This window comes from Filicampus tigris, chromosome 9 (assembly GCF_054856515.1).
Source record: "Filicampus tigris isolate MCC_2025a chromosome 9, RoL_Ftig_1.0, whole genome shotgun sequence".
Taxonomy (NCBI): domain Eukaryota; kingdom Metazoa; phylum Chordata; class Actinopteri; order Syngnathiformes; family Syngnathidae; genus Filicampus; species Filicampus tigris.
This window is the reverse complement of record NC_141225.1, coordinates 22,603,372-22,621,959: the sequence shown is the minus strand read 5'-3', so window position 1 is coordinate 22,621,959 and position 18,588 is coordinate 22,603,372. Positions and strand designations below refer to the sequence as shown.

General features: G+C 42.8%; 1 protein-coding gene across 4 annotated transcripts in view; it reads left to right on the top strand.

Annotated features, from left to right (window-relative positions):
• Positions 1-18,588, top strand: part of cdh4 (cadherin 4, type 1, R-cadherin (retinal)) — a 230,048-nt gene that overhangs the window by 156,242 nt on the left and 55,218 nt on the right. For all 4 annotated transcript variants that reach the window (XM_086040754.1, XM_086040753.1, XM_086040755.1 and 1 more), the window contains one exon: positions 17,090-17,316. In XM_086040754.1, coding sequence (XP_085896880.1) covers positions 17,090-17,316 — 227 coding nt within the window. The remainder of the gene's footprint in view (positions 1-17,089; positions 17,317-18,588) is intronic.

The following is an 18,588-nucleotide window of genomic DNA, read 5'->3' as shown; positions in this document are numbered from 1 at the left end:
GTATTTTCAGGACACCTGGTGGAAGTGGTCTGACAGCTGCTAGGACTGGAAAGTGTCGGACAAAGCATATTAGAATTGCCGGGGAAAGTTATGATAATGACCTGTCAGCAGCAGTTGCAGTTGAAAAGTGTAAGGAACTCCTGTTGTTGTTTTTTTGGGGGGCGGGGGGGCGGGGTTTAGACGCTTACAAACATGTGGAATCATATTTGGTCATTTGTTCAGGCTATTTCCAAATTCTTGGGTGATGGCAATTATGTTTCTGTTTTATGGTTGCAAACATTTCCACTAAAAGAAGAGTGATTCCAATGGTCAATAAAAATTCCACACCCTTATCCAGATCCTCCTTTTAAGTTCTTTGTTGGCCTTATTGTGTACCAGAGACGGGATCAAGTCACACGTCAAGTCAAGTCCCCAGATGAATCCAGTTTTAAGGTTTAGATAATCCAATCCGACATCGGTAAGTGTTCGGATTGCGCCGTCTGATTGATGTAGCGACCACCGTCATAACATCGGACCCCGTCGGGAAGCGTCTGGCGGGCGTTTCCGCATGTTGAACCGGCGTCGTCACTCGTGACATTTGCTCACTGTGATTGGCTGTTAGCTAGCGAATCAGCTCGCGGGGCAAGAACAGGAAGTGAGAAATGCGGATAAACAGTGAGCACGCCTTAATCTTCTTACAAGAGCGATACCACCCCGAAGCGGGGGCGGAGCCAGAACTTGGCTAATGGGTGGGCCTGGAAAAATCAGGGTGGGCCTGAATATTTCTCTCACTGAGCACAATCCTCCTATCCCGACACATCGTGTATTCAAACGAAATGACAAATTGAATAATATAAAGTTCAGATCTTCCTTAGACAACTGCAATTATGCCATTCTTAGTAATATAAATAATAAATAATAATACAATAAAAAAAAAAAAAACACAATGAAATACAAATTCAAAAATAATTTAATAATAACTTACCAAAAGTATCTATTTTTTCATAAATCTCACTGGGTGGGCAGTCTGTCAACCAGGCCCACCCATGGCTCCGCCCCTGCCCCCGAAGGTGTGAAAATCTCCCGGGTGATGTTGTCCCCCCCCCATTCCTTGACAGTCAGAGCACTAATTTGTCTAAAAAGTCGGAAAATGTGTACAAGGGACAATCGTAACCAGCCTAAGAATGAACAAAGCGGAATGTGATACATTTAAACAACGAGTGACAATGGAGGGCATCCAGCATTTTGTGTCGCGCTTTTTTTCTTTTTTTTTTTTTTGGGCATGTGCCTGTTTATGACATGAAAAAGGCAAGCTTTGTTTTAAAATAAAATGGCCCTTTTTGTGATCATTCTATTATCCGCTTTGCCTCTCTGAGAAGTTTTTACAGCAGCTCTCCAAGTGCACATTTCACGATGAACAGGGCTACTCTTTTCACCCCTTTGCCTCGCTATGTGGTCTATTTTTATCTGCTCACAAGCTTCCCGGCACGCTTGCTAATCTTCATGGTTTCCCCTTTCTTTTCTTTCTCTCCTCAAGCGTTTGATCGTCTTTTTGATCCCTTCTTTCATCCTCCCTGTCATTTGATGTACTCCATTCTGCCTTTGACATTTTGTGCTGGCTGGCCCAGTGTCTTGCGCTAATAACTGTAAACTGGAACTGTCGGTGTCATCCCGGGCAAGAGGCATTTGTCAATAAACGATGCACTGGCCGTTGCTCAATTTGCCTCATGCTCTGTTTTAAGTGAGTGATTGATCACCTTTGACGTTGCTACATGTTCTTTCAGCAAGTGGACAAAACAACAGCTGGGAAACGTTGTGGCAGTTCACATTTGCCAGGAAGAAAAAGAATGAAAACTGCCGATCCCACTTTCAATGAGTACATGATTCACTCTAGAACGGGGGTGGTGCGTTTCGGACCCGGGCCTTCAATCGGGATTTCAGTGAGCTAATCCACCTCTTGATGCTAACACTACCACGTAACAATTTGACAAAATGATACACAAAAATACAATAAAACAATAATGTGGCATGACAGAGAGAGAGAGGCGCAGTTCATATTTGAAATGCCATTTTTACGAAAGCAAAAAAAATGTTGTGAAGGCGTTAGCTTCTTCCAAACAACTCCAACTCTCTACGCTATAGCTAGTTTGCTTTCTTATGTGCTAGTATGGAAATGGCGGCAAACTGAATGATATGAAGTTCAGATCAACCGCAATTATGCCATTTTTAATATTCAGTAAAATGAAAAAAAAAACATTTAAATTAAAAAAAAATAATTTAATATTTATACTAAAAATTCAAAGTATATATTTTCATGAATCTCACTGGGTGGGCAGTCTGTCACGCTGTGGCGTCAATGTTGGCCGACCTATGCTCAAATTTGTTTTTGTCCACCTTTGAAAATGATTTTTTATCAATATTTGTCACCCACTGGTCACATCAAAAGACTCTTTAGTTCAACCAATCAGAGGACAGAAAAATGCAGGCGTCGCTCTTAAGCCTGCACGAAGGCCAAGTGTGGTTGCAATTAAAAAAAAAGCAGTCATTGCTAATAGCACATATATGTCATGTACTGTATATGTCTACCCTGAAATATATTTCATAATGATGGTGAGTACAATATGGGTCCATGTAAAAATGTGAATCTTGCCAGGCAGAACCAAACGCGCGGTCTTTAAGGAGCGGGAAAAGTCAACTATGGGTGTGGATGGAGACACGTTTTTAATCAGTGGTGGCTAATGAGGAGAAAGTGTAAAGTGTGGCTGTTGCCATAGCAGCACCTTTATCCGAGGTGAGCAACATTAGGCTAAAATGGGCTGACGCTGGCTGCTCGAAAAGCGAGCACTGTTTACTTGTGGGAGTCTGCACGCACCTACAGTACGTATTGATCTTGGGTGACTGATTGGCTTTTTTTTTTTTTGACAGGTGACAGAGTGAACATGTAGCCTATCCTTTTGAATTGTACGAGACAGTGTAGTCGGATATCTGCAAGCAAAGGTGCGACTGTTCGTGCACTCCCCTGATTTGTGTTCGCCTCGAGTGCAGCAGCCGCGCACGCGGGCGCGGGCGCTGCCAAATCTATGTACGTTCGATAACTTCCCTTCTCTGCGAATGAATGTAATTTTTTTGTCCGTTTGTGTCTGTCTGCGTTGTACTTCTAAATGTTGGAGCGGCATGGTTAACCAGGCGTCTGAAGTAGGGATGGAACGATTCACCCAAGCCCCGACTCGATTTTCCATTTTCAATTCCTGATTTTCGATTCGATTCGATTTTTTTCAAAATCGCTACCATGCGTGTCCTTTGTTAGGTGTTGCTGCATAGGGCTTTGTGAGTGCTGAGATGCCCGAGTTCATAAACGCAACACTCGGTGCGTCCCGACTCGAATTGATTATTCGATGAATCGATTTTCATTTGTATGCATCGCCGCATATTTCAAGCAGTTTAAATCGATTTTAAATCAATCGTTACGATCATTACATCCCATTACATCCCTAATCTGAAGAATGACAAATGTCATCTTGTTTCATTCTCCACTCACCAATACTTGTGCAATAACAACAAAAATTCTACTCGCGACGCCTTCATGAATAAAGACGCTAAAACGATGGCAGCAAATGGCGCCAATTGTGATTGCGTCGAGGTCCGATTTGTGAAACGCATACGACCCATAATGATCATCAAGTAAACACTCCTTTCGAGAACGGCCGCTGGTTACAGGCTGAATGTGAAGATGTGATTCTGATGCTGCTCAGAGCAATTACAAATCTTACCGTTTCATTTGCTTTATCATGGAGAACAGAAACCACATTTTTTTTAGCCTTTATTTACCTACACCGGTGCATCGTTTTTGCCCTTGTAACTCATCCAGACGTTATCTGTCTCGATCTGCCCAAACTTCCGCTCATGTGATAGTGGAAAGATGAATATTTAATGAGCACATATAGCCATCGAAGCAGAGAGAGCTGCTGAAGTAAATTCCAATATTCCTGGATCACTGTTCTCTGCCCTGTTCCTATCCTATCTTCATTATCTTCCCATTCTTCAATTTAATTTGATCTATGAATAACCGCAGGAGCAGTAAATGAGCAATGGCGCATTTTCAGACGAGGTTCTTGCATTTAAATGAAAACACACAAGGCAAATTTGCAAAAGACGTTCCTTTGGTTTAGATGAGCCAGAGACGGACTCATTCTTCTCATTCTCTCGCAATGTCTGGCTTAAGGCGGGAGGGAATAGAGCGAATTTGAAGGGTTGATACAATGAGTCGAAGCAAGGCGAGGCGAGTGTGAAGGGAGGGCGGCAAAAGTTTCGGCATCTGGAATGGGGAAAAAAAAAAATTAAAGACATCATTTTTAGCTCAATGAATGACCTAGGTATGTTATGTCTTTTGTTAGGTGTTGCTGTCTAGGGCTTGTGAGCTCTGAGACGTCTGAGTTCGATTTTTTTCTCGATTCGAATCGATTATTCGATTAATCGGCTCGAATCGAGGTTCGATTCATCATTACATCCCTAATAGTTACAATACATATATATATATATATATATATATGGCAGCACGGTGGTCGACTGGTTAGCACGTCCGCCTCACAGTTCAGAGGTCGTGGGTTCGATCCCGGCCCCCGGCCTCCCTGTGTGGAGTTTGCATGTTCTCCCCGTGCCTGCGTGGGTTTTCTCCGGGTACTCCGGTTTCTTCCCGCATTCCAAAAACATGCACGGCAGTTTAATTGAACACTCTAAATTGCCCCTAGGTGTGATTGTGAGTGCGAATGTTTGTTTGTCCCTGTGTGCCCTGCGATTGGCTGGCAACCGATTCGGGGGACAATATATATATATATATATATATATATATATATATATATATCCATCCATCCATTATCTATACCGCTTCTCGGGTATATAATGCCCCATGCCAGGTATTTATTTGGGTGTGTGAGCCCAGTGGACTTTGTTTGATTTCTGTTACCCGGTGCTGTAAACCTCATTCTGTCGCTCCCATTTTTCTTCTGCCTTGCTGCCATGCTGTCACTCCATCATGTCTACCTTTCTGTCTGTTGCCCACTCTCATCCTCTCCATCTTCCTGCCTGCCGTCTCCCTCACAGATAGACTGTAGTTAAGAGAGAACATGAAAGATGAGCAAACGCGGTCGGCCTGTCACCGGTCTCATTTCGGAGGCTGGGGTTCTGCAGCGTTCTCCCTCAGTCTCAAACCTCTCGCCGTTGCGCAATGTTCTCCTTCTCATGCTCCGGATTAGGGGTGGAAAAGCACAGTTTCCTTCGTTGACTCAAATGGAAGAATAATTGCAACTTTTCTTTCTTTTCGCCTGCCGCGGCGCCGTGAAGATTAGCGGCTCAGTTGGCGGAGATGGAATCACAGTGTTACAGAAGGAAATAAAGTTGTCACCTTTTGTGTAATGACAGCCGTCTTGACATTTGCAGGCTTGGATAAACTCATTTAAAACACTTTGTCCTCGCAGCACAGTGGAGGGAAATGCCATGTCAATCCCTTCTTTGATGTGTATGTAATTTTATGAGCTTTTTTTTTTTTCTTTTTTTAAATCAGTCAGATCTTGTCTGATTCAGAAAACTCTCTTTGCAATAAGACTACCATTAAAAAAGAGATTTTTTTTTTCTAAGGTTGCTTTCTCTTTCATTTCCGACAAGTCTGCTGTATGCAAAGAGCAACCATGCCAACATTGTAATTGTTCGTAATTGATTTCACTATGAATGTATTGCTTTAAGCGCAAATACTGGAGTTGCCGTAAGAAAAGAGATTTTTCCGAGTTTTTGAATTTTCAATCCTGGCAGAAGATCTATCCGGTGACGCAATAATGCCGTGTCTAAAATTGGACAAATGCTTTGATTCTTGTATACTTAAAACAGAATTAAATTAGCGTTAAGGGATCATTCATCTTACTTATGGCTAATTTGTCCCCATAAGTCTCCATATGTCAATTTTTCTGAGCACAGGTAACGACAGTCTATGCATGCACAAAGCCAGATTTCAAAATCCCCCTCTCAACCTTGGTTCAATATGCCCTAGACTACTTTATTAAGAGTTTTCTGTCGCTATTGAATCACTCTGGCATGCATCTATTCAAGGATTTGATATTATGTGTATTATGAATCTCAATATGAAACTGTGCATTTCTATACCATTGCACAGCTCAAGTATGGACATAATATTAAATTGATATCTGTTGACTTGAACTGAACATTAGTTTGTTTGTGAAGGTTTCATTTAGGGCTGCAATTAACCATCGTTTTAATAGTCGATTATTTTGTCGATTTAATTGATGAATCCGATTTAAAAGCTGTGTTGAATCCCATCTCTTTATTTGCAAACATTTCAAATTGGCAGTGCAGAGCATGTGCAAACACACATTGATTATGATTCAGTTCGAATTGATTATGATTCAGTTCAGAAATTACGCAAAAAATGTTAATCATTGTTTTCCAGTGTAAAAGCAGATATCTGCAAATGTTTTATTTGGATTCAATACAAAGATAATCAGTCTGCTTTCATGCAGGACTATACATTTCTCAGAATATTTTGGCTGAAATGACAAGGATTTGAAATTAAACATGGTCTCTAAACAATTAATCGATTCTCAAAATGGATTATCAATTAATTTGATTAATTAGCACCACTGTTTTTTTTTTGTTGTTTTTTTTTAATATACCGAATGTGAATTCCTTTGAAAGACAAAACATCTGTCACCACTTCAAAAAGATCTGAGTGGATTATCAGGATCAAATTTTCGAAAGGACGGATTGCAAAATGTAACCATCACAAGCTTCTGTTTTGAGCTGAAGCGGAACATGTACTGTAAATCCCCGCCTTGGACTGAACATTGCGTTGCCGACATCCCCGCGCATCTCCAAAAACGATATTGAGCTGCTCAGTGAGTTAGCAATTTCCGTGCACCTGCCTGGCTCCCGCATTTTCATGCTCCAGTTTGTTGGCCTCCACCCCCCCCCCCCCCACTGAGTTTCGAAGCAATTGCGAGCCGAGCAGTGCTGACCAAGCCAAAATGCTCTGCTCTGCCTGAATCAATGCGGTGCCATCGCCGTGGCCCGGGGGGGGGGGGGGGGGGGTGAGGCCACCATCATCCTTCATACAGCACCGGATGTCCTCATCTGCCTCTGCCACCACTCTGCCAACAGCAAGGCTGAGATTTATGCACAGCAGACAACTCAAGTCTGAAGCATATGTTACGGGTTTGAAAGCTAGCGTCTGACACAAGTAGCGCTGTTGGTTGGCTAAGACTGGCTAAGCGTGGGAAAAAAACGTCGGCAGTTTGCACACTTACAGACCGATTCTGGCACCGGTATGAGGCCCAGCTGTGAGTTGGCAGCCAAATATAAGTGCAATTACTTTTCCCATTGTAACTGCAGCTCTCTCTGTGTTGAAAAATCGTCCCACCCGCTGACTTCACTCCAGCGGTTTCCATGTTCATCAATACTCTGAGTGCCTTTTTTTTTTAGTCTCTGTAATATGCCAGAAAACAGTCAAAAATAATCATTGTTTTCTGCCGTCAAAGCAAGCGCTTTGTTTTTTGATACAACGCAAAAACAGTCAGTCTGCTTTCGCGGAAGACTGCGGGAATCGGAGAATAGTTACTGCCGAGAAGCTGAAATTCTGAGAGTTTGGACGATTCCACAAAAAGGGGATCCAAACAATGAATCGCTTATCGTGAATAAAGATCGATTCATTTCAGAATAGATTAGTTGTCGATTCATCGTTGCGCTTCGAAAGTATATTTTCACCTGTCCCCATTTTACACTAAGAAACGATGTTCCATTCATTTTCAAACGGATGATTTCACTTATGTTCAAAGGTTAGCCTGGACAAGTCCGGCCGTCAATCACAAGGCACTTACCGTTTGCAGAGAGGCAACCTTTCACCCCGTCCCTGTGTGCAAATTGAACCCACAGAAGTCGGTGAAGTGAACCGTTAAACCGTCAGTGACTCGAAATAACGTTGTATATTTCAAAGTGGGGAAAAAAAAAACCTCATTACGGTGGACCCTGCTCAAGTCGAGCAATTCATAATATCTCCATGTCTAGCGTGATAACGTGTTAACTTATCCTCACCTTTTAACTGAAACGCCACGTTTCCCGATCGATTAATGACCGACGGTCTCCAGTCATTTTATCGCAAGGTCGCGAGTGATGCGCTATCAGTTAATGAGAAATAGGGAAATGTCTGGCTTGAAAGATGCAGGGAAAAGGTAAACACACACACGTAAGAGGAGACTCTCTCATTTGACCTTTGCAAAGAGTTTTTTCCGGCCCGCGGTGAGTTGTCCAGTGATAAGAATAATGGTTAAGCTGCATTGCCCATAGGAGACCAGCCGCCCATTCCCTTCTCATGGTTGAGCAAGCAGAGAGCCGCTCTCTCCTCTCCTATTGTGTCTACTTCATCGATAGCAGACAATGAGCTTGAGCCGGGCGCTCTTACGGGATTGGTGTATGCCGCCTTGAAGGATCACAAGCGATCCCGCTGATAACTGTCAAAAGGCAACTCCGAGAAATCGCCGTTGTGGCATTTGAACCATCACTACTACCACCGCTACTTCAAACTCAGTGATTTAAATGGGAAGTCAACCCAAACATTTGGGTTTTTTTTTTTTCAAGAATATGTTCTATGTTGAAACAAGGCAATATGATTAATATTACGTTTGTGGAATAAGACATAATCTACCCGTTTTTTAGCCATCCCCGGGGGCGGCCATTTTGTCACTTCTGTCGACTGAAAATGGCATCACAGTTGCTCAGGGCTCAGTGAACGACCAATCGCGGCTCACCTGTTTTCTGATGCTGAGCCGCGATTGGTCGTTACCAGAGCCATTAAGCAGTTGTGAAGTCATTTTCAGTTGACAAAAGTGACAAAATGGCCGCCTCTGAGATGGCTAAAAAGGGGTGGATTTTGTTGCTTCACTCATATTCCAGAAACGTAATATTAGTCAGAATGCATATTCTTTAAAAAAAATATGTTTGGGTTGACTTCCCTTTTAAATGTAGAATGACCATACATGCTGTACAAAATTGAAGTTGTGTCAAATTTTTAACATTCTTCATTGTAGTATACAAGTATAAATGTAACGTTAATTTCGGTTAAAAAAAAAACAAAACAACAATAACAAAACACCAACTTTGTTAACAAATGACAAATATTACAAAACAGTGACGTACTATATGAACAACAACAACAAGCCAACAAACACCAAAAATCTCACAAAGTGGCAAAGCCAAAGATGGCTGATGCCTGAAAGCATTGGGGGCGGGTCATACATCCCCCTGTGTACCTGAACCCCGTAATGGCCTCAATCTCTTCTCAAGGATAAACAGATTAGTCGTGTCCCACCCTCGTCTTGGGAGCCCCAAGACTAACTATCACTTTCCCCCGGGGGATGTTTTGAATCGGGACTGGATTAGCGAGCAACGGATGAGGAAGGGGAAAAAAAAAAAAAAACAACATAACAAATGGGATCTGTCTGCCGTCTAATCACTGGATTTTTGAAGTCATGATCTGTGCTGGAGAGGTAAACAAGATAAGATGGATGTTTCACATTGTGATTATACTGACACCATGTCATCGTTGCCTCATCGCTCAGACTGCCGTTCCAATGAATGAATGCAAACACCTGATTGACTGACTCACATCGCGACTTCAATCACGTCGATCCTTGAAGATTCATTTCGATTGATTGGGATTAGCTCATCTAGACGCGCTTATACACCTTGTATCAAAAAGTCTTGCCTCATACTTTCAATGAGTCTGTCAGGCATAATAAGATATTTCTGCTCATTCCTCTGTGGATTTTTGTAACGCTAATTAGAGCAATTGTTGGGACTCAAATAAAGATGTTGAACACAGCAGCTAAACAATCACCAGGGAAGTATTCAAACACAGTTATGCTAATAACACAAATGGAGGGAGGGGGGGAGGCTGGGGAGGGAAATGGTGGAAATGGCAGACAAAGGCAGATTCCGCTACATCAGGGACGGGAAAATCGTGCGCCGGCTGCATACGACCACACACTGAGTGGCCCCTTGATTCATTTTCATTTGATTATTTTTTTTATTTCATTTCCATTTATTTGTTTTTTGATTCATTTTCATTTTTTTTTTTTTTTTACAGTATTTTCTTACAAACTCCCAAAAGTTTTCCAGACATGGCTTGGTTGTGCGTACACTGGGTCTTATACTGTCCATTACTACAACGTAAGCATGGCAAATATTTTGGGGTGGATTTGGAATGATGTGCAGGACAAACATAGAACGTCAATAATATTTACATTTCCAGTGAGTTCATTTTTGTGAAGAAAAAAAGTTCACAAAATGAGTTCTTTCACTTAAAGTGGAAGTCAACCCAAACACATTTTTTTCAAGGATATGGAATATGAGTTTCGCAGCAAAATCCACCAGTTTTTAGCCATGTCAGGGGGCGGCCATTTTGTCACTTCTGTCAACTGAAAATGACATCACAGTTGTTCAGGGCTCAGGTAACGACCAATCATGGCTCAGCTTCAGAAAACAAGTGAGCTGTAATTGGTCGTTACCTGAGCCCTGAGCAACTGGGATGTCACTTTCAGTCGACACAAGTGACAAAATGGACGCCCCCTGAGATGGATAAAAACGGGTGGATTATGCTATATTTCACAAACGCAATATTAATCAGAATGTCCTGTTTCAACTAGTGGGCCTGCATTGAACATATTCTTGAAAACAATATGTTTGGGTTCCTTGATTTCCTGTAAAACAGTTTTGTGCCGTCCTTTAATTATATTTTTTTGATGCGAGAGTCATTTGCACTGATGGGGGAAAAAAAAATCACAATTTGCTGTTTACTTCAAACCCTTTCTTGTTGAGTTAGGATAGTGGATCTTTTATATGTGCATTGAGAATGTTTTATGAAAAATTGAATGTATTAAGATCATGCACTTCACACATATTCACATATATTGTCCGTATTGAAAATGGTATTTTTGTCATAAATCTGGTTTGGAAGTGTGCGGTCCTCTGTGGCCCCCCAGTAGCACTGATGACAAATTGTGGCATTTAAGTTGCCCATCCTTGCTCTACATAGTGATGTAAAGTCAAAGAAAATTCGCTGGTTACCTCGTCTCTGAGGACGACGTCTCATTTTATGATGACCTCCATAGTTTTTAAATACTCCGAGCTGCTGCAGTCATCAACACATGACGCCCAATCTGTAAATCACCCAATCCCCAAACTTCTCTCGCATTCTAATGAAAGGCCTCGCCGTGTCAGCTATTATAAAGTCAAAACGTTATCTCAAACTAAAAAGTTTGCTGAAACCATTTTCTTTTGCGCAGTGCGAGACCTCCCAAAAAAGTACTTACATGAGAATAATGAGTTTTCATCACAGTAATTATATGGCTCAGTGAGAGGCAGTGATATTACCCACAAGCCCCTTTTGTTCCTTGATCCCAGCCCAAAGTTCATTGGGCCCAAGTAGTGTCCCACCACCTCGCCTTTGGCTATGTAAAATCATTACATTGTACAAGGAGATAACAGACATTGTGTCGGCAGACGCTGCCTTGAGGCTGCTTCCTCGCTTCACCTCTTTAAAAAAGATATCGCCGCGATAAGCGTCGCTCCTTCTCAGCTTGTGCTAAATCGAATGGTAAGCCTGTAGGGCAGCGTCCGTCCAAGGAGTGCCAGCCAGTAAGGAAAAACAAACAGAAAGAAGAAGAAGAATGAAAAAAAAAAAGGGCGGTTGTGTAGTCTGCCATATTTCAAAAGGAACGCTTCTCATTATCATAGAGCATGGGGCGAGTGGATCAATAGGGAAGTTTTTCAGGCATTGTCTGCTTTCTTGATGCAGGCTCTGGATTGATCGGAAGGCAGGTTTCACATCCTCAACGTGGGTATCTGCTGATGTGACACTCAGCCAAAGGAGAAACCAGATTTCAAGCAGAGAGCGTGGTCATTAAACTTCACAACTGTGTGAACCTGTCAAGGCATTCGAGATTTCCAAACACTAGTTTTAAAGCGGAAGTCAACCCAAACATATTTTTTTTCCAGAGTAAGTTCCACGCAGGCCCACGCGTTGAAATATGGCATTCTGATTAATATTGTGGATTATGAGAAATCCACACGTTTTTAGCCAGCTCAGGTGGCGGCCATTTTGTCTCTTCTGTCGACTGAAAATGACATCACAGTTACTCAGGGCTCAGGTATATACAGTATATATATATATATATATTTTTTTTTATTTTTTATTTTTTTCCATAATCGAGAATCCCTAAACCATAAACACAAAAACATAGCATGAACAGCACATAGAAAAAGTAAGAGCAACAAGAACTTCCATTTTTTTTTATCAGCGCATGTGGGGTGTCTCTCCTATTTGAAAAATCTTGATATGTATACCCCGCAAGACAAGAGGAGAGCGACTATCAATCACTGCCGCCTCCAACTTCAATCTGTGACCCAGTCGTTTAATTGCCTCTGCTCGGCTTTTCTCCCACTCTGCCACTTTATCTGCCCCTTTCTCCTTTTTCATTCCTCAAGCCCCCTCATGAATGCACACATGAGAGGAGGCTAATGCAGAGATAAACGGCAGGGCCAGGCATGGCCAAATCCTCTAATAATCTACTCAAAGTGGCCATTGGAGTTCCGTTCCCACAGCGGCGACGTAACCCAAGTCAAAATTAATATAAATACTGAGTATGAAAAACACTTCACGTCAATTAAAAAAAAAAACATTCAAATGGAAAAAAAAAAAAAAGTAAGTACGGTGCTATCAGAGTGTGCTACGACGGATGTATTCTCACGCCGCTACGCAAGCTAGCTCATTGTGCGTCGTTCTTACCTTGAAACCTATGCGGGTACGATAATAAACCGAGCAGCTGTTGTGGAGCAGGAAAGAAAATCTGAATCCAACCCTCTAAAAATCACCCTGTTGAGCGTGCGGCCCACGCATCCTCATCTGGTTTCACGCGGCATAAAGACCTTGCTATCCTGACAGGCTTGTAGGCACCTACGCCGTCACTACTGAGGGCAGGCGGCGCGTCTTCTTCCGCAGATGTTCCTTCCTTTTACCTGCAGAAGGAAGGAGGTGATAGATGGGTAAACAAAGCAGCCATTGAGCGGATGCCATGCGTGTGTGGGCCGATGTTGGCCACATACACGCGACGAGTGAACTGTCAGTGTGACAAAGGTCTTATTCAACCCTGTAATTGTACAGCACCTAATAACAAGCCGGTTGAGAAAGAGAAATGCCTGCGCTGATGGTAGATGACAACACTTTTGTCCCTGAGTCTTTTCAAAACAGCAATGTTAACGCAATTATCATGGTCTTTACGTTGGGAGGAATGTTGCGTAATTTGACGTAATTTGATTGGTGGGCAAGCACTGCAGAGACCCCAAACATGTGTAAACGGGCAAATAAAAAGTGGGATTTCAACTATATTTGGCACAAATGTTGACATTGGGAGGGGCTGGGGGCTTGAAGTAAATTAATGGCAGTGTTTAATATCCAACTCAAAATGCAAACTACTAGCCCACTAATAAACAGTGTTGCGTACAGACCTCTGCCCAAGCCAAACAGCTTTGTCTTCAAGTTATTAAACACGTAATTACAATTTCAAAACCATTCTGGTTGTGTCTCCTTTGGCGTAGTTGATAAATCAATACCTCTCCGAGAGTGAGTGAGTGTACGGAACCAAACCCTTCACCTTCCGTGCTTCGTTAGCATAACCGTCATCCAAATTCAATCGAGTTTGTGTGCAGTTCGGGTGAAGGGCAAAGAGGTTCAAGGGAGGTTCAAATTGAAGTCAACTTTGCTTATGCGTACACAGTCAAGTGGGTCATATTTTGGTGACCATATTTAGCCGCGTGAGAGGCCGTACTATTCAAACTCACAAACTGCAGCTCTGATAATGTGCATTTTGTTCCATTAGGGTAATCTTTCGGCTATAGCTCTTGTGGATCTTTTGGGATTTTTCCGCTTAACAGATCAAATCGAGTGACAATCGTCCTTCGACCTCGGCATTCGAGTGGTATTTCTGTTGCAACCAGTTGTTTTGTTTTAGCCACTGTCATCGTCATCTTTTCCAGTGCTAGGTGACCCACCTGGGCGTTCCGTCTGTGGTCGCCGGAATTTGGCGGGAGGAACGCAAGGCTGCGATTGACGGCCACGGCGGAAGGTCACTGCAGTCGATCTGCCAGCAGGAAGAGACAAAAGTGCAAAAGACGTTGTTGTGCTTGGCGTTCGGCCGCAGCTACTCAGTTGAAGCCGCCGCCGCAATGTGCTTGGCGCTCTGTTGGGCACCATTTTCTTTTCTGCTACACGTGTCTCGATCCGAGTAACCGAGCGGAATGACAACACCCTCAGCAGCCTGTCAACCAATGTTGTGGATGGAAGCACATATCAACACGAAGAGAAACACACAAACATGTTTACAAAATTGCTGACAGTGCGATGCAACATCCTAATGAACGGATAACTGTTTCACAGTCAATTGCTTGTGGGGAAGTTTCTCAACCAAAATCACCCCCCGCATTAAAAATGGTCTCTATTCTCTGCTGATGATATTATTCCAAAATTAAGTCGGAGGCAGTTTAAAGCTGCGCAGGGCTTCTTTTTTTGTATTTTCCACTGTGGATTAATATGTTTTTGATTATGCCGTGAACCAGTGAAATATTTAAGAATCATACTAATGGAAAAATATTTCTCATTTGAAACTTAATATACAATTCTCATGAGAATAAACACATACACACATAGAACTGCAAACAAAAGACAAACTTTTTTTTTTTAACGAATAGATGAATAGTTATTATTATTATAACAATTTTTTTTTTTTTTTTTACCTCACGCATAGCCAGAATATTTAACCTAACCCTTTAATATTCCTGCACAAGAACATGTCTAAAATCAGGGTCAGACATTCATTCCCTTCTGCGAAAACAAAGGTCTGGTTCCTTCTCGAAAAAAATAAAAAGTTACAATCCCGCATATCGTCGCTGTCCTGTGAAAAACACTTATCTCCAATTTTGGAAACTTTTTTTTAAAATTTTCACTTTCATGCGATGTCTGTAACGCAGAAACGTGAGTCATGTAAAAATAAGAAAATGAACACAAAAAAAATGGAGATAAGTGTTTTTCACATGAAAGCGACGATATGTTTCATAAAACATCCAACTGGTACACAACACAAAATTGCACGCCAGTGATTTTAAGCAGACCCTTGGAAACCTTGCCGGTGTTATTGAAGAATTAAGACTAAAAATAATGTCTGCGCTCCAGCTCCGCTTCAGAAACTCAATGTACTCTGAACTAACTCCTACGCGCGTAGCCACACAGACACGCACACAGGAACATAAGAGCACATGTATAAGTGGCACGTGTCACTGCTCCAGCTGCACCTCAAGAGACCCGTCTGAGTGACAACAATTAGCCTGCTCAGTTCAAGTAAATTGAATCCATTTACATAATGCATTCCTGCCATCGCAATTAATCTGTGGCCAATTTTAAGCAGGTCTTTGTGATGTTGTCGCAACCTGTTGTTAAATCACCTTCCGCTTTTGTGCGTGGCATAAAGCCAAGTGATCATTTTTGCACAAAGCTTTTCACTCCCATAAGGACATTGCTCAATAGGCTGGGTTGTTTCAAAAAAAAAATAAAAAATATGGATGGCATTTGCCAACAAAGACAGACGCACGCATTGTCCATGGCGTGTTTACCTCCATTTCACTTTGTGTGCAATTGCTCAGATGGTGAACACAAGCGGCATCATTTGTTTGATGCTAAGCCGGAACGGCGGAGTAACATTCTGCTTTATTAGCCCGTTGTTTGCAAGCTACTTTTGACAGGAAGCTGAGCCATAAATTAAATAGATGTCTTGATTAAAAAAAAAAGATGGCTGTGTATAATTCTTCAGACTGGATTTTTGAAAAATCACTCTGCCATTGCTCATAACAGCAGCTCTATTGCCTGGGTGATTTATGAAATCAATTTGTCTTTTTATCAGCAAGCCAGAGTTTGAGATATGATCACAGCGCACGCGTTTCAACTTGGTGTTGGTGTGTCTCACCAAGGCCGACATGTTGAAAACCGCCCATGGCTTATTCTCGGCACGCGTGCCATCGCGCCACGCTGTGAATCACGGCACGATGATGCATTGATGAAATTTGGCGCGAGGGTGAAACTGTTGTGTCGGTCTGATGCTGTCAGTTTGTTGTGTGTTTGGGCTTTTCTAATGGCATATTCATGTCAGCTGTCAACCAGAATATCTGCACTGGAGCACCCGCCATCTCTCATGCTTCTCTGTGTTTGCAATATTTTCGAAACATTGACTCACGCACACAATGGCGGGTGATGTAATCGATCGGGGCTACGGCTAGATTCTTTAGTCCCCGTGAAATCCTATTCCCATTTTTAACAAGACATTCCGGACAATTCGATGCTTGCTCCTGAGAACTGTTTGGGGAAGGCCCCTTTCCGTTCCAGCATGAGTGCGCCCCGGTCCGTAAAGGCGCGCTTGGATAAGTTTGGTCCGAACGAACTTGCGCAGAGGTGGCAGGCCCGGGGGAAGTATATGTAATTGCTTTGTATTGAACCAGAGCGCCTTTGCATTCTTAATCCGACACCGTGGGACTCCCTGACAAAGTCTGTGTGAAGTGTAAAGATAAATGCTGATATACGCCAAAAACATCCTCCCATGTGCCTCAAACAAACATGACGCCGTTTTTTGCTCGGTAGTCGAGCCTCGGCCGCATTCTGCCCGGTCAGCCTAATATCCTTTGGACCTACTCTTCACGCGTTCCCCGGAGAAGCCGAGAGAAATTCTGTTTTGACATCGCTATCTGTCTCGTTTGGAAAGAAGAATGATACAAAAGAGAATTACGCTCCCTTGTGTATCTGGTTCAGAAAAAGATAAGCCGTTCATTTTGCCAGAGATGTCAAAAGTGAGGAATCAGAAGTGACAGCAAAGGGGATGAGATATTTCAAGATACGTTTTGATGGGTGCAGGTTAATCTTAAAATGTGTCAAGGATTTGCCAAACCCTCATGAAGTAAATCTCACTTTGATGTTCTCTAATTCCGTCACCTCTTTCTCTCTGTTTTCCTGCAGTGAAGTTTGAAGATTGCCAGCACAGCAGAGAGGTGGGCTTTGTTAGTAGTGACCCCAACTTCAGCGTGAGAGCCGATGGGGTTGTGTATGCCGAGCAGGAGTTTGCGAACCTTTCGGAACCCGTCCAGTTCATGGTGACTGCTCGAGAGCTCTTCGACCCGCACATCTGGGAGACCACTGTTAAGCTAGCACCGGCCGGACATCCTCACCCTTTACCCCTGACAAAGGTACCCGCGTTTTTGTATTTTTGCTTACGCATCCTTTACAGACAAGGAGCCACATTTGCTAACCTACATTTGGCAAAACGTCATGACCTTGAACGAACCCTGACGAAAAATCAACTTTCGCTACGTCCGTGAACACTAGCGAGCATTTGCCACTCAGCGAGACGCGGGCTTTAGGCGGATTTGTGTGAAGATTCACAAGCAAATCAGTTCAGTTAAGTTTCGATGTTGATGTGTGTCGTTAGGGCGTGGTTGTGTTTACGTCACCGATCGGCGTACTTCAGTGATGCCTCGCATCGTATATTCGATCGGTCAGTTTACACTGCAGTCAATCTGGCGGATCACTGAGAAATATGGGATTTTATTCACATTTACACTTTATATTGTGTGACGACGCTGCGTCTGCGTCACGGAAGAGCAAAGCTAGCTAAAGTGAATTGTAGGACACACCTCAAATGCTGCTTCCGCTGCCTGAGCATTTTACTCATCAGAGGAAAATGAACTACACGATTCCCCCTATTTTCATTTACTGCGAAAATCTGGTCGGATTTTAGAGAAGCAGACACAATATTTAGGACACTACTTGCTGCTATTTTTGCTGCGACGTGGAAACATCGCAGGTTAGCGGCTCCAAGAAAGGCTAAAAGCTGACAGGCTAGCGAGTTCGTTTTGTTAAGTGCGGCGAGACGTGACACCAAATTGCATGCGTGATTTATCTCTCATCAGAGCTTTCGTGTGTGTCTATCTTGAGAGCGCATTCGTTTGCTTTTAGTAACACTTGCTCACCTGTTTTAGTCAAAGAAAATAGCTCACCTGGAATGTTCATTTTCCAGCCTTTAATGCAGCGTCTTTGGCCTTTGAATCTTTCTGCTGTGTTTATGCACTAACGCTATCACACCCCACACAGGTAGGGCCTCTCATTGAGTGCTCTCCAACCCATACTGATTTCATGGCACGCTGGCTCGCTTTCTCCACCAGCTTAGAGCCTATTAGTTATGCACCAGCGCATCTGAAATCCACTGGTTCCCGGAACAGGTTTTAGTGCTTATTTGATTTGCATTTTTACCACACTCTGTTCAAGATAGTCTCACCTGTTCAAGTTAGATTACAAATGGAGCTGGCAGCTGAGAGAAATGTTGGGCCCTTTGGTTCGTAGGTCACGGAATACCAAAGTCTGCGGCGCTAAATAGTTGCACTTTTGATCTACGTATGGTAATGTCTGAAATAGAGGCTGGATCATGTGTACAGCCTGCACTAGAAGGCTCAATTAGGAGA